Source organism: Balaenoptera physalus (assembly GCF_965194825.1).
Source record: "Balaenoptera physalus genome assembly, chromosome: 9".
Classification (NCBI taxonomy): domain Eukaryota; kingdom Metazoa; phylum Chordata; class Mammalia; order Artiodactyla; family Balaenopteridae; genus Balaenoptera; species Balaenoptera physalus.
This window is the reverse complement of record NC_138888.1, coordinates 89640701-89659882: the sequence shown is the minus strand read 5'-3', so window position 1 is coordinate 89659882 and position 19182 is coordinate 89640701. Positions and strand designations below refer to the sequence as shown.

The 19182-nt window shown below is 40.9% G+C and overlaps 1 protein-coding gene across 5 annotated transcripts in view; it reads left to right on the top strand.

Moving 5' to 3' along the window:
• Positions 1-1043: 1043 nt before the first annotated feature.
• The window catches only part of CYB5R4 (cytochrome b5 reductase 4), an 84498-nt gene continuing 66359 nt past the window's right edge, over positions 1044-19182 (top strand). For 4 of the 5 annotated variants that reach the window (XM_082474226.1, XM_082474229.1, XM_082474227.1 and 1 more), the window contains exons 1-2: positions 1073-1275; positions 6285-6438. In XM_082474226.1, coding sequence (XP_082330352.1) covers positions 1201-1275; positions 6285-6438 — 229 coding nt within the window. In that variant the 5' untranslated portion in view covers positions 1073-1200. Of the gene's footprint in view, positions 1276-6284; positions 6439-19182 lie in introns of all 5 variants that reach the window. The other variant, XM_082474230.1, reaches the window with a different exon arrangement.

The window sequence follows — 19182 nt, the reverse complement described above, 5'->3', positions numbered from 1 at the left end:
AGTCAGGAAAAGTTAGTAATGGCAGGAGGATGGAGAGTTACTTAGAACTATATTTCTTTTCCTGAAAACTTCTTCTTTCACTGGGTTCTGCTCTCAGGATATGTGTGTTCCCCAAGAGATATGCAAAAAACCCACCAGGTCACCAATCTGGACCTTGAGTATTAGGGACTGGTGTTTACCTGCACAGTATTTGTGCTGCTGTCATTAATACGGTGGAATAGTATGAAAAGCCACAGCCACATTTATTGAGTGCCTACTATTAGCCAGGCACTGTGCTAGGTAATTTGCACTTGACGTCTCACTTAATTCTTACTAAAACCTAAATCCATTATGCAGATGGGAAATGAGGCATTGAGATACTAAGGTAACCTGCAGAAGGATGCTCACTTACTAACTACAGGGGTGGCATCCAAACTAAACCTATCTGACTCTTAAACGTGGCTAGCTGTTCAGCGCTACATCTGGACGTGGGCTGCATCAGTCCTCAGTCCCCTTTATCTTTCAGGGAAGAGAGGAAGTTAGATGAGGACGAAGAACTTGTGAGTGGGTGAATGGAGCAGAAAGAGACTTTATTAACCTCTGCGACTCATTCGTTAATCATTAGCGAGAGTTCTTAAAGGTGAAGTGTTCTCTTCACCTAGCAGGAGTGGCTGTTTGCATTTGACATCTTAACTCTTAAAGGTTCTCTTTCCTGTACAGCGTGGTGCCTCAGAAGAGAGAATTTCTGAGAAATCAAAATGCCTTAATTGTATTATTTTATTCCATATTTCAAGCAGTGTGATGGTAGTGCTTCAACAATGGGCAGACACTTGTGTTCTGGGTTAACAGGCGTCTCCAAGAATTTATTCTCAGATTCAGTCAGCACCAAGGTTTAGGAACAGCTTCACCCTTCAATCTTTCCATGGAATAGCTGTCACCTCTTTGCGGTGCTGAAATTCAGGGTGCGGGACGAACGGAGCATGCGTACTTTGCCCTGGTTCCACCCCGCCGGCTCTCCGTTGGTCTCGTTGGCTCCGCCCCTCGCGTCCTCGACGTGCTGCGTCATGGCGCGCCTCACCCCGGGCGACCCCGGAAGTGGGTTGGGGGCTTGGCCTCTGCCCGGCCTCAGAGCCGGAGCCGGAGGTGTTACTCCAGAGGGGTCGCGCCGACCTATCCCGTTGGGCGGCGTACCCCGGGCAGGGCCCGGGCCAAGGGTACAGGATGCTGAACGTCCCTTCCCAGTCTTTCCCGGGCTCCAGCTCGCAGCAGCGCGTCTCCTCCGGGGGGCGTAGCAAGGTAAGCGGTGACTCCGGCGGTCTCGTGCCGCAGCCCTCCCTTCCCGCCAGCGTTTCATGCTCCGGCACAGTCCGTTCTCTCCTTCCGTCCCCTCTCCCACCTCCTGTCCCCACCTCTAGCTTTCGTTCCCTCCCGCCCTTGCTGGCGATCTCTTTCAGATCCCATGCCGTTTCCAGTCCTCGAGCTCTCCTAACCTCCCTCCCTCTTACGTACTGGCCTCTTTTCTTTCCCATCCCTTTATCCCGTTCTGTCAGTTCCCTTCTTCCAACTCTTTTCCCATTAATTAAATTCAGATGTATGATAGGGCCAGGCTCTGTGCGTCCCATATTGTAGGGACTCAATATTAGCTTCCTTCCTTCAACATAACCTCCTCTCCGTTCTTTTGTTCACTTTCCGAAGGGGTTGTGAGCGATGTGAGTTCCCTAGAAGAGAGGAAAGGCTGAGCACTAGCGACAGTGACCAGTGATCATCCCGCCAAGGGTGGGGACTCCGGGAGCTAGGGAAGATTGGAGAAGCGAGAACAAGTGTCTACAAACCTCCAGTTAGGTTTACGGATACTTCTCCAAGTCACACTGCCTTTCTCTCTTCCTCTGGTACCTGATTGTTTTATCACTGCCTTTTCTACTGATGTCATTTGCTGACTCTGAAGCTAATATAATACTCTTTAACTTTTTGTTGCACATAGCTTCTGTTACCAACAGGTGGAACACAAATGTGTTTTATATTTGCAGAATTTAATAGAATTGTCTCCTGTGTTCATTGCAACATGAATGCTGCTTGCTCCTGTTGATTGTTAGTTCCTCATTCAATAACCACATCTTCATGTTTTGTTTTCAAGACTTCCACCTACTCGGGCCACTCCTTTTTCATTTCTGAACTCTTGAGCCTTAGCATTGACATCATTTGGGAACTTCACCAACTTTCTCTATGTACTCCACATGGACCTGGAGTTTGACTCTAGATTAGAATTATGGGTTCAGGGATCTGTAGCTTTCATTAGCTTTTCAGAAGTCTATAACCCCAACTGTAATAATAATAAAGCTGAGATTTATTTAGTGCTTACTGAAGACCTCAGTGCTTTACATGTATTAACTTGTTTAATCTTTCTAATGATCCTATGAAGTGGGTGCTTTCGTTATCTCCATTTCACAGAAAAGAAAACTGGTTAAGAAATGCTGCCTTGGACCCAGTAGGCTTGATGTGATGTGACTCTGACTGTGACTTTTCACTTATTGCTGCATATATTATGCAGCCATCCAGTCATGTGTCCTCGTCTTCTTGGTGTTTGACCTGCTTCTCTCCTTAAGCTAAGTGCTTGGCTGAAGAGTAGAGCCTTTACAAAGAAAGCATCTCTGGATTAGAATATGAGAGTTGCTGCCCTTCTCCATTAAAACTACCAGCCATGTTCTCAGTATCATTTAAAGGAGAAAACTTAGAGGCAAAGACAAACGTTTCCCCAGGTGGTGATGGCAAAGGTGACTCTTTGGGTCCAGAAAGAGAATAAAATACGATTATTGTGCAATTCAAGAGAAAACTCAGACGGTTTTTTCCCCCTTTTTGAAATTGTTGCCAAACCGAACTTGAGTTCGCTTTCCCGACGCGCAGCAAAGGCCATCTCCTGATACTGGGTTGTGGTGGAGGAAAGTGCAGCGTTTATTTGCAGGGTGCCAAGCAAGGAGAACAGGCAGCTAGTGCTCAGAACACCCAGACTCCCCGATGGCTTTCAGGCAAGGGTTTTCAAAGACAACATTTGGGGTGAGGGTCCAGGGAGCATGATTAGCTTGTGGACATTCTTCTATTTGGTTGGTGGTGAGGTAACATGGTGATATTTTAGAAATCTTAATCCGCAACCTTCTTGTTCCAACCAGGCTGGGGCCTTCATGTTTGTGGTCAGCAGTTTCTATCCCTTGGGGTCCTGGTTGCTGTAAAAGAACTCAAGGATATGCATCATGTTGTTATCTGTATTTCTTCAGGAGGGACTAGGAGTCCTGTGACTATTGTTCAAGCTCTTTGTAGTTTTCTTGCTTGACTACTTTTCCTTGGTTTCTGCATTTTCTCACTTCTGTAGTCATTAGCTGTTTGACTCTGTTCTTTGGAACTCTGGGAAGGCCTAGGAGACTGAAGCTTTTTTTACAAATAAGAAGCAGAGACATGGAGACCCTACCATATTTGGGTCTCAATACCATATTTATTGAGACCCTACCATATGCTGGAGATGTGATCTCTGTTGGGGAGGGGGAAATTTCTACAAAATTGACACAAGACAGATTAGCAGGAGAAAAAGAAACAAACTTAATTGGCATGCACAGAAGTCTTGTAGAAATGGGATCTATTGTTATGAGTCTAAGCTCCTACTGCTCGCAGCACAATAGGCCAATAAGGGGGAGACGAATTGCTGGGGGAAGGAATAATGACATTATTTGAAAAGCCAGCAAATGGAGAAGCTGGTGGGGTCATCCCCCAAAGAACCATCTTGCCTGAGTTAGAATTCAGGCTTCTTTTATACTAGAAGAGGAGGGAGTAAAGTCAAACATTCCCTGTTTCCCATCAGCCTCCAGAGAGGATGTGTTAATTTCTTCCTCTCTGCAGTCATTCACAGGTGGTCCTGGTCAGGATGTTTCCTGTGAACTAAACAAAGGTATTTTTAGCTTAATGCTCATTGCCGGGATAGCCAGGTTCCCAGAGATGGGCCATTACGTATAATTTAAACTTATAGGCGACATCCCTTTAGTGATTAACTTGTAATAGATTCTTCCCTCTTACACTAAGAAGTGGCCAAAGCAGGCAGCTTTTATACTTTTTAGACAAACAATACATTTGAGAGGAATTGATGGGACAAAGAAACTTAGGTCTGGATACTGAAATGGTAAGGAATTTGAGCAAAGTTTGGGCTTGGGTGGTAAATTAGTAAACAAATAACAAGATTTGTTTACAGGCTTCTTGGCCCTGAATTTCCTATCTCTGGTGAGAAGGATGTCTTTCTACCTCCCAGTACAGGGAGGGCACCTTTCACATGGGAGATTTATTTCCTGCTTTCAGGGAGACAAAGAGGACAGTCAAAGTGTTTCTCTTGCATGGCCTTCCCTGGGCCCCAACATCTCTGTTGTCAAAGAGTTTAGTCCAGTAGGCTTCACAGACTAGTGAAGAGGCAGTTATAAATACCATAGGGACTATAACAGTCTGTTATGACCTTGAAGGAGTCGGGGTCAGAAAAGGCTTCTGGAGGAAGTAACGTCTGCGGGGGAGAGAGAGCGGAATCAGTTTCCATTTACCTAAAAGTATAGAATGGGAAGGGACAAAAGTTAAAACATGGAGCTAGTGAGGTAAACTATGACCAGATTATGAAGGGCCTAGTAAACCACTCGAGGGCATTTAGAGACATTATTATACGGAATATGGGGAGCCACTGAAGAAGGGAGGGTCCTAGATTAGATGTGCATTTCCAAAAGATTACTTTTAACTACCCTGCAGGTGATGGAGTGGTGAAAGAAGTGGTTTGGGATGGGAAAGATCATATGTATTCTCACACTTTACTTCATTTATGAAGACCAAGAGACCTAGAGAGTTTTAGCGATGGTAAGAATGGGATGATGTGGATTGGTAAGAAGAAATGTGAAGTTGGAGAGGCACCACAGACCTATTAACTTGGTTATTTTGGGGGCAATTGCATGTCTAAAATAGATATGATTCAGGAACGTGAGATGTGTGTTTTAGTGCTTTCGGGCTGCTCTCACCGAATATCATAGGTGGCTTATAAACAACAGAAACTTATTTCTCACACTTCTGGCGACTGGGAAGTCCAAGATCAATGCCCTGGCCAATTCTGTGTGTGGTGAGACCCCGATTCCTGGTTTGTAGCCATCTTTTTGTGTCCTTACTTGGTGGAAGGGGTGAGGGAACTCTCTAATGCCTGTTTTATAAGGGCACTAATCCCAACAACTTCATCACCTACCAGAGGCCCTATTTCCTAATACCATCACATTGAGGATTAGGATTTCAGTCTATTTTGGAGGGACACAAATAGCAATAAACTTCCTTGAATATGACTGCTTTTATGTTAAACAGGTATCTGGTACTATGTTACAAACTAGTTATACAGGTTAGATGTCTTGAAAAACTTCCACTAGGGTGTCTTAACTGGTTAAAACACTAATTGTACCTCTTATCTAAAAGCTTTGAAAATGTGTTTTGTAAAAAAAAAAAAAAAAAAAAAACCCACAAAATCCCAAACATCCTGTTATCAAACCCTCTAGGCAGGAGAAAGCAAAGTTTTGTGCAAAGCCCAGGTAATAAATAATTTAGGCTTTGAGGGCGTCATAAGGATTCAGTCTCTTCACCTCCACCACCACCACCATGGGTGGAAATTACTTGTAGCTCAAGGGCTATACAGAAACGGGCATAGGCCAGTTTGCCAACCCCTTCCCTAGAGTGTGACAGTTTAGAGACATTATTATAAGGAATATGGGGAGCCACAGTTTTATTATTTTCCATTATTTGATAACCTTTGTTTCTCAGTGGATTCTTAGAAAACATATTACCATCTCATGTGATTTCTAATATTCTGTGTATGTTGAAAATCTGGAAAATCAACTTTAGCCAGTTGTTTCTATTTTCTTCTATCAAATCCCTTGATTTTTAAGGCAAAGAAATTTTGGTCCAAATTGGTAAGCGACTAGAACATATTAGCGATAGAGCCAGGACCAAAACTTGTTTTCTGACTCTGGGTTCAGTACTATCCTTGTACTATGGTACCATTTGGATGGACATTTGTGTGCCAGAATTTCTAAGCCCCACCTCATGGCCCAGGTACTTTATATAGGGTTCCATTTATAATTCTAATACCACCTCCTAAAGCTGAAGAAGATTTTTAGAATTGTTATATTTGAGTTTTCTTATCTTTTGGAGTGGGAATCAATAATGAAGTGGCCTGAAGACCAGCAGCAGGAAGGGGAAGGGAAGGCAGCTTACTCGAAAAAGCCACATTGAATTCTTCCCTTTTCCTTTTTGAGGTCCCTCTGAAACAGGGCAGAAGTCTTATGGATTGGATTCGACTGACCAAAAGTGGAAAGGACCTAACAGGATTAAAAGGAAGATTAATTGAAGTAACTGAAGAAGAACTTAAAAAACACAACAAAAAAGATGATTGTTGGATATGCATAAGAGGTAGGTGGTATTTATTACGTACTGCGAAACGTTTTGGCTAGGGTTTCCAGTTGTAATGCTATACAACCCCTTGGTCCTGTTATTTGGTGATATGATTTATGATTTTCAATTAGATAACAAAAATATGCCTTACACTGGGCAATAAATTGTCTAATTCTGAATTTGGGCAGTATTTCTTCCCTAAGTCACTGTTCACATAGCATCCCCGTACTGTATTCCGTTTGAAAGAAAACAAGTGTTTACCAGGCAATTTAATACCAAAGTAATAAAATTATTCAATAACACCTAGTTTATATGGAATAATGTTCCACCTTTGAGCCGTGTAACAGAATTCTGTAGGAAAACATGTCTCTGAGAATCTAAAGTAAATCAGAAAACCCACCTTAAAGCCAAATCCTTAGTTCTCACTTGCAGCACTTTTTATTACTTAATCCACGCTTGTTAGCAATATGAGTTACCTGAATTTTCTAGCCCACAGCAAATTAGAAGCCCCAAGCTAGAAATGGATAGATTGGGAGAGAGTGAGCAAAGAATGATAGTTGATGGAAGTAGACCTCATGGTGTCCTACAACCTGGCATCTGGGAGGGAAGCAAAAACAATAAAGGGCTTGCACCTGTGCACTGGGTCTCCATAGCAATGTCCTGGAGTCATCTAGACGGGGTTCCATATATCCACTATCCTCAGTTTAAAGAAGAAAGGAAGTGTGTCACTTATTGCTGTTATCGCAGTTGTAATTTTATCATTGTATAATTTTGGTTTGTTGTCAGTTATCCTGATGACACTGTCACCTGTATGAGGGCAGGGACCATGTCAGTCCCCTGCTGTGTCCTCGGTGCCTGGCACATAGAGGTCATCAGTATGTGTTTGTTGAACTAGTGCAACACTTATCATTCTTAAGAAATTTGGTTACTTGAAGAGGTGTGTGGTGGTCACAGTAGATCAGTGGTATAGTAAATGGAAAGACGCCAGTAGCACTGTTAGTTTGCTAGGGATTCCCAAACAGAATTCAACAAACTGGGTGGTGTAAGCAACAGAAATTTATTATCTCACCATTCTGGAGGCTGAACTTTAAGATCAGGATATCTTCTTTGGGCTTGAAGAAAAATCTGTTCCATGCCTCTCGCCTCTCTTCTGGTGGTTTGCTGGCAATCTTTGGAGTTGCTTGACTTGTGGTAGCATCACTGTGATCTCTGACTTCATCTTTATATGGCATTCTTCCTGTGTGATTGTCTGGGTCCAAATTTGCTGTTTTTATAAGGACATGGGTCATATTGGAGGAGGGGCCTGCCCTACTCTAATATGACCTCATCTAATTACATCTGCATTGACCCTGTATCCCCATAAGGTCATGTTCTGAAGTATTGCAAGTTAGGATTTCAATGTATGAATTTGGGGGTACACAATTCAATCCATAACAGATATAATTAGAGCGTGGAATGTTTTTCAGTGGCAGAGGGTATGGAATCTTCCAGGAGGGGATGACATAGCTTGTTCTGAGACAGAAGAACAGATGGTCAACTTTTCAAAGTTTCTCAAGGATTAATACACTGTGGATAGACCAGTAACTTGGAATGAGGATTCTGCCAGACACAAAAAGCTCCTTTTGCCATTTGATAGGGTTTTTAATACCCTCCTTGCCTTCTCTCCGTGCTGCATACCTGTTTACCAGGTGCAGGTAACTGGCACAAAATGACCTCCCCACTGTGCCCAAGTGTCTTCTGCTGGCCTGGGTGAAGTGGAGGTCAGTTTCCCACAACAATTTCTCAGCTGGTCCAGTCTACGGGCGTGTCTGAGCTGTTTCTGCAGTAGGAAGCCACTTTTTCAGAAAACTCTCTCATGTGAACCCTTCACATCCTAGCGCTATTAGATAAATGCGGCATCGTTACAATACAGTCATACTTTATTATTCATTTGATGTATTGATGGAGATCAGGGACAGGTTTGCTATGTTTGAAAAGTAATACATGTTGCTCCCAGTTACATATCTCCCGTAATGATTTGAATGGATGACACTCTTCTGGTAAGGTTGTTGATTTAAGGATAAATTCTTTTAAAGTTTCTGTTGGAGAATGTATTCTACCCTACTAATAATTAGGCTTTCCCCCCACCCCCGATTGCAAAGTAAGATGTGTCTTTTTTTTTTTTTTTTCCCTTTTGACAGAGTTTGGTTTTTAATTTTAATAAAGAAACATTTGATTTAGGCTCTGCCCTGGGACCCTCCGCCCTAGGAGGAGAAGATAAATAACTGCTAGACAAGTCTGAGTGAAGTGCCCTACGAGGGCTATAAAGAAAGTGATGTCAGATTGCAGGGAGGGAGACATGTGGGTTAGGAAAATCAGAGACGCTTTTGTGATAGAGATAAGCCTTGAAAGGGTGGACAGGACTTCAACCGGAAGGGAGGGGGAAGTACACCCAAGCGGAGGGAAATGCTAACCACGGGTCTAGACACAGAAAAGCTGGAGGTATGTTCTGGAGCTTAGGCTGCCTGTTGGAGAATTATAAGAAAGAAAACTCTGAAGGCATGTTAGGGCAGATTATGGAGGACCTTGAAAGCCAAGCTGAGAAATGTGTTCTTAATTTTGATGGCAGTGTGAACTGTTGGAGGTGCTTGAATGTGGGGACAGAGAAGGCCTTGGAAAAGGTAGTCTGGTGGTGGGCATAGTGAATTGCAATGAGACTAGGAAAGCATTTAGCTCTTACAGAAGTTCAGGTGGTAATAGGTGAACCAGGATGTTGACAAAGGCAGCAAAGTAGGATGAATGAGAGACAGACAAATTCCCGGTAATTTCTAACACAATCCTCTATGAAAGTAGAAGAAAGCACAGGACTGAATGTAATTGTCTATTTCTTCTTAGCTGTTCTAATTTAAAATGTTAATGATACCTTCTTAAAGGGAATGTATGCCAATTTAGCTTCGAAGGTCAGTGCTAATGTTTGGACCCAAGTTTTAATCAAAGCTCTACCACAGGGAAGCATGGTATCAACGTATAATTTTTTTTCTTTTTTTAAAGTATTGGATTCTTCATTTTCTAACAATTGCCCCATTTTTAGATCAGTTCAAATTTCAGCTTGATCAGACCAAGGGAGACACAGTGTCTCTTTAGAAAATATACACTTTGGCATGGGTTTTTATAGCTAATATTTGGGGGACTTTTTTTTTTTGAATACATAGCTGTTCTGCTTAATGTTCAGGTGTGCTAAATCTAGTCAGGTTCCTAAAAATGATGGTGTAAAAAGAGCACTTGGCTGGCAGCTGACTGTAAAATGTGGGCATTGGTCTGGAATGATCTCAAAGGCAGGTTTATGGAGTTTCTGATTTTTTCACTTAATTCTCACCTTTCTCTGTAAATTATGTAATTCCTATAATGCAATAGGAGTTAATTGGGACATTGAGGGACTGGATGGGAGAGAGATAGCTTTTTCAAAAATTTTGTTGAATTACTCATTAATTCATGCAATTGTAGTTTTCTCTTTTATTGCTATTTCTCTCTGTCTCTCTCTCAAGAACTAAAGGTGATTTACAAATATGTGAAGCTTTGAACATGAACATTTAGGTGTTTGAATAAAAATCGAAATCACTCATCTGTGAGAGCTCTGTAGCGCCTAGATCAGACTTTGTTTTTCCTGTAGTATATTTTACTGTAGTATGTAATCAGTGTGGGTAATGATGTATTAAGTCATGAAATCATCTTTTGGCATCATTTGAATCTTAGGATGAGGGGAAGTGTGGCCTGATACTCAATAACAGTCCGTTGAAATAAATGATATTTCTAAAAAGTTGATTACAGTAAATATGTTGGCCATTCTGCTGTTAAAAATTTAGTGAATTCAGTTCCCCAAGTGGGATTTAATGGATTTCATTTATAACTTAGAAATGAACAGATTTTGATTTCTCCTAATGCTGATTGTCATATGCTAGTAAATTGAAGAGGCCTGCTTGAGACCATTGTAAAAGTGACTTTTAATGGGTTTGTATTTTTCATGTTTCAATAACTAAAAAATCTTGGCAGATTGATTCCAAGAAATGGTATTTTTCCATTACCGTTTCCTAGATTTCTAGGTTCATTTACAGTAAACTTTTAAAAAATTTACTCGTATGACAGTAGTGTAAATTTTTGTGAGTGCATCAATCCTCATTATTCCTGGGTTTCAAATTTGCCTACTCACTAAAATTTATTTGTAACTCCCAAATCAGCACTCATAGTGCTTTCATAGTAATTTGCAGACATGCACAGTGCAGTGAAAAATTGGTGCTGCCCGAGCACACGTTCCTAGCCGAGGTCAGACAAGGCAATGTTCTGCCTTCTTGTTCCAGCTCTCTTACAGTAACAAGTGTCTTTTTCGCCATTTTTTTAGTGCGACATTTTTCACATCCTGTGCTTTTCGTTGGTGATTTCACTGTATACATGCCCCCCGCCCCGCAAGGAGAGTGCTGAAGTGCTACCCAAGAATGCGGTCATGTGCCTTCTGGAGAAAATATCTGTTAGATGAGCTTTGTTCAGCCATGAGTCATGGTGCTGTTGGCTGTGAATTAAGCGTTCATGAATCTACAGTATGTATTGAATAAGATGTCAAGCAGAACATACATTAAACGAGGTTATGTTCTGATTGGTTGACAAAAATGTGACCAGAGGCTTGCAGGAACCTCACCTTGTATTAATATTTTCCCTTAGGAGCAGTGGTTCAGTGTTGGCTAATTCAGTGTTTGAAGTGAGTTTGTAGAACGTAACTGCCTAGAGTAATGAGAATTGACTGTAGTTCTTTAGGCTATCTTTTATTTATACTTCAGTAATAATAAAGTAAAATAAGTTTTATACTTTTTAGGTTAGATTCAAACCCACCAAGAAGAGACCTGACTTTTTTTAACACCAAGTTCTTTTCTCCAGGTTTCCTTAGTTCCCTGCTTCAATGCTGTTTTGAGAAACTGTAGTATTTCTGTCTCTAGCTGAGAAACTTTTTCTATCTGAAAATTTTCTTCTAGAAGCAGTTTTTCAAGTTTGGAACTAATGCTTTAATATATAATAGAAGGTATTATCACAGTAATACAGAGTGCCTCTAAACAATACTGATTGTTATTCCAGTTAGCTCAACTATTCTGTACCTTGTCTGCTTTGTGTAACAGCCTCCTTACTTGCTTCTTGACAGTTTGCAGATTCTCGAACAACTCCCTTCTGCTATCACTTGCTTGTTTAGGAAATACAAACCAACATTTTTTCAGGTCTATTTCCCTTTATTCATCCATTTCTAATCTAATCTGTAGGTTCTCAGGTTGCCTATTATACACCATTAATGCAGGTAATCTAGTCTTTGTTGATTTTATTCTGTCCTACTGACATATGAGACCATTCGATTTCTTTTACTTTTACTCTGTGTTTATCTCCTTAATTGTTATTCAATCTCTTCTTTCTTTTTTTGACTCTTCCTCTCTCTGTACCACCCTTCCATTCACTAAAAATCCACTAGAGGGGAAAAAAACTGGTGTTCTGGGGTTGGGGGGGGGAAAAAACCTCATCTAACCCTCAGGTGTTTTGCTTGATTGACACAGTGGTTTACAGACTTCAGCCAACATTTAGAAATTTCCTTTGTAAGAAAGTTTTTGATTACAAATTCAATTTTAAAGAAATTTTTAGGGCAATTCAAATTTTCTCTTTTTCTTGTGTCAGTTTTTATAAGTTACATTTCTCAGTATATTTGTTAATTTCATCTCCGTTATTTACCGTATTGGCATAAAGTTGTTTATAACATTCTCTTATTATCTCTTTAATGTCTTTAGGTTCTATAGTGATAGACCCTCTTTCATTCCTAATATTGATAGTCTTTGGGTTTTTTGTTTTTTTTCTTTATCAGTCTTACTAGAAGTTTATCAGTCTTAACTTTTGGCTTTGATTTTCTCTGTTCCTTGTCCATTTTCTATTCACTGATTTCTACTCTTGTTACTGGGGAGGTGACTGTTTTAATTTCTCTTCTTCAACATTGGCATCTATACTTCTGTGGTGATAATTTGCTTGCAATAACTCTTGTTATAGTTTTAGTTAATGTCTGAATTACCTGGTAGCAGGAAACTCAGTGTTGGGATTTTTATCCCGATTTACATTTTAGCTGTTGCCATTATCTTTTTACCAGAGGTTTTTGCTCACTTAAACTTATTATCCAGTCACATAATTCTCAGATTTTTAATTAAAATCACATATATAGCTCAGTATTCTTTATAAGAAGTGTTTTCTGTTTTTAAACATCTTAGCAAGTTGATGATGTGTGAGATCTGTGCTATGTGCTAAGTGTTTACTTTTCCCAACAAACCTATGAAGTAGGTACTCTGCTTCACAGATGAGGGCACGGAAGCTTAGCGAATCCTCATTTTCCAGATGATGAAACTGCAGCTGAGAAAGTATATTAGTGGGGACTCATGGATGTAAGTGGCAGAAAGTCCAGCCTAACTTGGTTTAAGCAGAGGGCTAAAAAGTTACAGGTGGAGCTGACTTGAGGTGAGGATTGGCACAGGGGCTCAGGTGGTGTCCTCAGGATCTGCTTTCACACTGTCTGTCAGTTTCCCTTCTGGGCTTGCTCCATTTTAGGACTAACTCTTCATAGCAGCAAGATGACCACAGCAACTGTAACCCCAGTTGTTTTCAGGTTCTCTTTTATCTAATAGCTAAAAGAAAAGTCTTGGAATTGGCTCTGATTGGCACAGTTTTGATCATGTTCTCGTTGCTGGAATTTTAGTTCTATTTAGGGGGAAGTAGTGTACTTAATCACTTAAACCTAGGTCACAAGTTCATCCTCTACCCTAGAGAGGGGCCACACTGAAGAGTCAGGGAGGAGGATGTGACTCCTTGAAGAAAAAGTGCTGCTGTTGCTGGAACGGGAGTGGACGCTGGGAAGGGAAAACATTAATGCCCACTACAGAGCAAAGAGTAACTTGCCAAAGCCATAGCTGATGAGAGTAGAGCCAATATTTTAACCTAGGCAACCTGATTCTAAGCTGTTATGCTTAAACTACACTGTACTGCTTCCTGTTTTATCATATTCAACTCTAGATTGGATCCTGGCTTAGCCTTTATGCGTAACTCACTTTGAGTGCCATTCATGAATTAATTTATTTTGAAATTATGATGGAGTGCCTATTACTTGTAGCTCTTCCCTTGTGCTAAATGGCATTGCTAATTAACAGTCATACAGGATAGCCTTCCGAGACAATTTCTATTTTTAGTAATTTAATGAAATATAGCTTTTGCTTTCTGTGTGACTTTGTGTGTAGTTGTCATTCATAAAAAATAGAGACTATAGGTTTTAACTTTCTCTTTCTCTATATTGGTTCACTCGTTTAATCAGTATTTCTTGGGGTCTACTATGTTTCATGCATGATACCAGGTTCTGGGTAGTGACATGGAAATTTAAAACAGAGCTGGCCCCTGCTCTTATGGAATTCACAATCTGGCAGGGAACACAAAGTGTTACTCAAGTCTGAGGAGTATTGTGAAGGAGAGGTCTGCTGTGCTAAGAGTGAAGATTCCAGGAGATTGAGTAGAGATGAAAGGTAAATGGGCATTAACCAGGCAGAGAGGAAGGGGAACAATATTACAGGTTCCGGAAAAAGCACGTGCGAAGTCTGGGTGGTTTGATTGTGTGAGAGAAAGAGCCCAAGTGCAGCACATAGGTGTTCACTGTGAATATGAGGAACTTCAAGTTAGTGATACCTGTATTCTTTCTTCTCAATTTCTTGTATTGGAAAGTCAAAGACATCCTTCTTTCTAAGGCACACTCTTTTCTAAGGCTTGACCCTTTATGTGCTCTTATCAGTCCTCTCCAGCCTCTTCTGTGACCTCAGGTAGTGTTTATCCTACATTGTTGAAACACCCTCAGTTCTTTCCCTTCTTTCTTCCGACAGCTTGTTCCTTTCAGCGTCCTCATCTTTTTCTGGTCCTCTTGGACTTTGCTTCTTCCCCTGGACTTTCTTCCTCAGTATTTGATGTATGTCCTCTGTTAGAACATCTATAACGTTTTTGGGCCATTTCTTCTATTTTTGTCTTTTTATTTAAATTGAGTTTCAGGGTATTAACATGCAGCTTCTCTCCCTGCCCCTAGCATCGAGTACAGGGCGTGGCTCATCGGCAGTGTTCAGTAAATGTCCTTTGAATCACATGTAGGACTTTTAAACCACATATGGTAGGGATATTTTAATGATTTCACAAAATAGTGACCAGTTGAGGGACTTTCATTTTTGCTGTTTCCAGGTTATTGGCTCTTAGAGTTAGGGAATATATCAATTCCTTAATAAAAAATTTTGTTATTTCTGGACAGATTTCTGATATATACTCATGGTCAGTTATTCATTTTTGAGCTCATAGAATGTGAGCTGCAGCCTGATGGGAATCCCATGTTCTCTCTCCTTTGTACAGCTTCATATTTCCTTTTGCAGACTTTGCACACTATAGGGGTTAAGTAAATATTGGAGATTTCTTCAGGGCCATTTTTTGCCATTAATATTTTCAATTAAACCTTTTATTTTGAAAAAGCTTCAGACTTTAAAGAAAAGTTGCAAAAGTGATGCAGTGAACTCTAGAAACCCTTCACATGGCTAGATTCACCCATTGTTGACATAGTCATCATTCTATTTTAATGAATCCATTTTATCTTCACTATTAACTTATTCTTTATACCTTTTTGTCATCTTTGTTTTAGTCATTGCTGTAAGGGTTTATGATATACAATTTTAATTTATCACAGTCTACCTTCAAATAATATTATACCATTTTACATACAGTGTAAGAATATACTTCCATTTCCTTCTCCAGTGTCTTGTGCTATTATCGTTATCCATTCCGCATATGCTATAAATCCTGCGACATGTTACTATTTTTGCTTTAGACAGTCACTTATCTTTTAAAGAGATTAAGAAAATGAAAAAAATTACCCACATTTTTACCATTTTCAGTGCTTGGTATTTCTTTGTGTTGATCCAGATTTCCCTTAAAGAACTGACTTTCACATTTCTTGCACTACAGATTTGCTGGCAATGAATTCTCAGCTTTTGTTCATCTGAAAACATCTTTATTTTGCCTTCATTTTGAGGATACATTATAATTGGGTATAAAATTCTAGGTTGACAGTTTATTTTCCTCAGTGCTTTAAAAATATCACTCCATCTTCTAGTTGGCATAGATGAGAACTCTGTTGTCATTCTTAATTGTTTTCCTGTAGAATGTAAGGCTTCTTTCTTCTCTGACTGCCTTTAAAATTTTACTTTGCTTTTCAGCAGTTTGACTATGATGTGGTTTTCCTTTTATTTTTTCTGCTTGGGGTTCTCTAAGTTAATTTTAGGAAGTTTTGGGCCATTATCTCTTCTAATACTTCTACTCCTTCCTCTCTTCTATTGGGATTCCAGTTCCATATACGTTAGCCTGTATTGTCCCACAGCTCTTAGATGCACCATTCTGTTTTTTCACTCATTTTTTTCTTTGTGTTTCAGTTTGATCATTTTTGTTGACTTTTCTACAAGTTTACTTATTTTTTCCTCTATTGTGTCTAGTCTGCTGATTAACTCATCAGAGGAATTCTTCATTCTGATATCATGTTTTTCATTTTTAGTGTTTTCATTAGGCTTCTTTGTATAGCTTTCATCTCTGTGCTGAAATTTCCCATTTATTAAGTGTCAACCTTATTTTCTACTAGATCTTTTAATATATTAATTAGAGTTATTTTAATGTCTGTGTCCGATAAGTTCCAGTATATGCACCTAAGTCTAAGTCTGGTTGTATTGCTGTTTTTCTCTGTTGACAGTGGGTTTAATCATTTTGAAAAATGTGTCTTACAATTTTTTGATTGTGTGTTACACATTGAATATAGATGAACAGTAGAACTTGTGGTATTTATACTCAGAGATGGTACACTTTTGGATGTGAGGGTGATCTGGCTGCAACATCTGTCACCCCATTGATCACCAGGGTTGATTCAGCTGATCTGGACGGCTAGGCAGGTCTCCCCTTTCTCCCTCACCGCTCCATGTGCGTCCCTCTCGAAGCTGCATGCTTGGTTGAAGAGGATGACCTTGCCCGATAGAGGGGGACTGTTCTTCCATCAAGGGGGTATATGAGTAGCGGCGCTCCCCTACTAGAACCTGCAAACAAGCTCTCAAGGTCATTTGTAGGAGAACGTAGGGTAGTCAAGCTTCCAGTACTCCACACACATCCAAATGAGCTGCTGCATGTGGCAGTCTGCCTTTCTTTAACAGAAGGAAAAAAAAAAAAGATACACTTTTTCTGGCAATTAGGTTGAGTCAGCTTAGTTAGTAGTTGATCTGGGTTTGGGGTGGTTGTTATTGTTATCACTGGTGCACCACTGACTTCAAATTCCTCCAACAGTGGGTTACTGCTACCTTGTTTTTGATGTGGGGCCTTAGTGTTGGAGGATTTTTTCATTGTCCCTATTCTACTCTCCTTAGCTGACAGCTTGCCCTATATACTTGCATAGGGTCTCTCACCATGTTCTTGCCCCTCTCCCAGTGGCAGACTGCTCTTACTTGTTGTTTGATGTAAGACTTGTGGTGGTAGAAGGGGTTTTGCAGTTTTCCTGTTTCAGCCTCAGTCTTAGTCAGGTCCTGTTACCTGAGCCCCGTGGGCTGAGCTTTCTCAGTGATCCTGTCACTTTCCCACTGCCTCTTACTCAGAGCAGGGTTTAGAATGCAGGCAGATTTCTTGCCCATGGCAGCTGAACTTTGCCTTATATCAGTAGGGGAGGAGGAGGACAGGGCAGAGGGCATGGGGTGTGAGCAGTTACTCTGCCTGCCTTCCAGTGCTAGAAGTCATCTGTTTCATATCAGCGTAGGATCTCGGCCTGAGTGGGCTTTCTGTCCCTCCTCTAGTGTTGACCTTACATTTGCCTAATGTCAATGCAGGGTGAAGGAGGATGTGTGTTTCCTGCCCTATCCAGCAGCAGCTAACCTGGGCCTCATATCAGTGCAGGAACTTGAGGGTGGGAGGCTTTACCGTCCCTTCCCAGCAACAGACTGCGTTTGCTGCGTGTCAGGGTTGATCTGCAACATGGGTGAATTTCTTGCTCCTTCCTCAGCAGTAGCTGATCACCTTGTACTCCTGCAGGCCCAAAGTATAGATGGCCTTTTCTTGGTACTCCTGCTTGTACCCTCAAGTCTTGGAGCAGGTACTACACACCTGGACCTTTCTCAGGTCTGCCCTGCTCACGCTATTTCCCATGAGCATCTCATGAAGTGCAAGACTATGAAAAAAGAATTGACTGGATGCAGAATCCCTTTGTTTCTGAGCCTCTCAGCGTTCTAAATTGGCACTAGTGCACACTGGGCCCTAAAAGAGTTTGTGAAAATTTTAGTTGTTTTATAGCAACATCTCTTTTGGCTGTGCTCTGTCAAAGGTGAAGTGGTTCATACGTCCCATTTCCTCAGAGGGGCTTGTCACCCTGTGGAATTTAGATATTTGGTTGTCTTACCACCTCACCTCACTGATGGGCTCAGAAACTTGCAGCGTTTTGGGACTTCCCTGGTGGCGCAGTGGTTAAGAATCCGCCTGCCAATGCAGGAGACACGGGTTCGAGCCCTGGTCCGGGAAGATCCCACATGCCACGCAACTACGGAAGCCCGCGTGCCTAGAGCCCGTGCTCCGCAACAAGAGAAGCCACCGCAATGAGAAGCCAGTGCACCACAACGAAGAGTAACCTTCACTCACCGCAACTAGAGAAAGCCCGCACGCAGCAACGAAGACCCAACGCAGCCAAGAATAAATAAATTAAATAAATAAATTTATATATAAAAAAAATCCTCAAAAAAAACTTACAGTGTTTTTGGATTATCTGGCTTTTTTCTTTTTGTTAAGGGTGGGAGCAATTTTTTCTTGTGGCTTTCTACTTCTTAAGTTCATCATTACACCTTTTTTTTTTTCTTTTCCCAGCCATGCCGCTCAGCTTGCAGGATCTTAGTTCCCCGACCAGAGAATGAACCTGGGCCCTCAGCAGTGAAATTGTGGAGTCCTAACCACTGGACTGCCAGGGAATTCCCCATCATTACATTTTAATTAATCTTTGCAGCTGGCTTGTTTCGGAAAATAGGAAATAACTCAAAGCATAAGGACATATTTGGGTTTTTTTTTTCCAGGTAACTAATAGCAAGGCAGTTCAGTGTTGGTAGCTGTCATTGGTAGCCCTAAGGCACAGGCAAACAGAGGGAAATGATCCCACGGAATAGGAAAGAGTGGGGTAGTCGGAAAACTGATCTTTTAGAGATAGGGTGTCTTGTTTATTACTGGTGTAAGTTGTAAATCCAGTTTAAGAATAGTAAATGTGTCTGGTGCTAATAATGTTTGGTCATTATTCTTTCTAGGAGAAGTTTGTGGATTTTTTTCAAAATACTGAGAGTGTAACTGACTGCTCAGACTGTTGGTTAATTTTTCATGCTTTTACAGGTCAGTTTCCTTTTAATGAAACTGTTAAATGTCAGGGCTCTTTTTCCTAATACTAATAATGTAACATAAGATGACCTTTGATAATTATGGCCAGTCAACCTTCTGAAGTGCTTGGAGGCCTTTATTACATTCCATTTAAATTTTCCTGGGCAAACTGAGGCATTCAGACCAGATTCTTTTAGCTCTTTTGTTAATTAGACTGGCCATCATTGAAGTCATTTGGTGCAGTTTGAAGCTCTAAGTTATACTCAGGACAGTTGCTGTCTGGTTCTCATTTCTCTGAGGTAGCGCTGGTCTCATTTCTAGTCTTCTTTT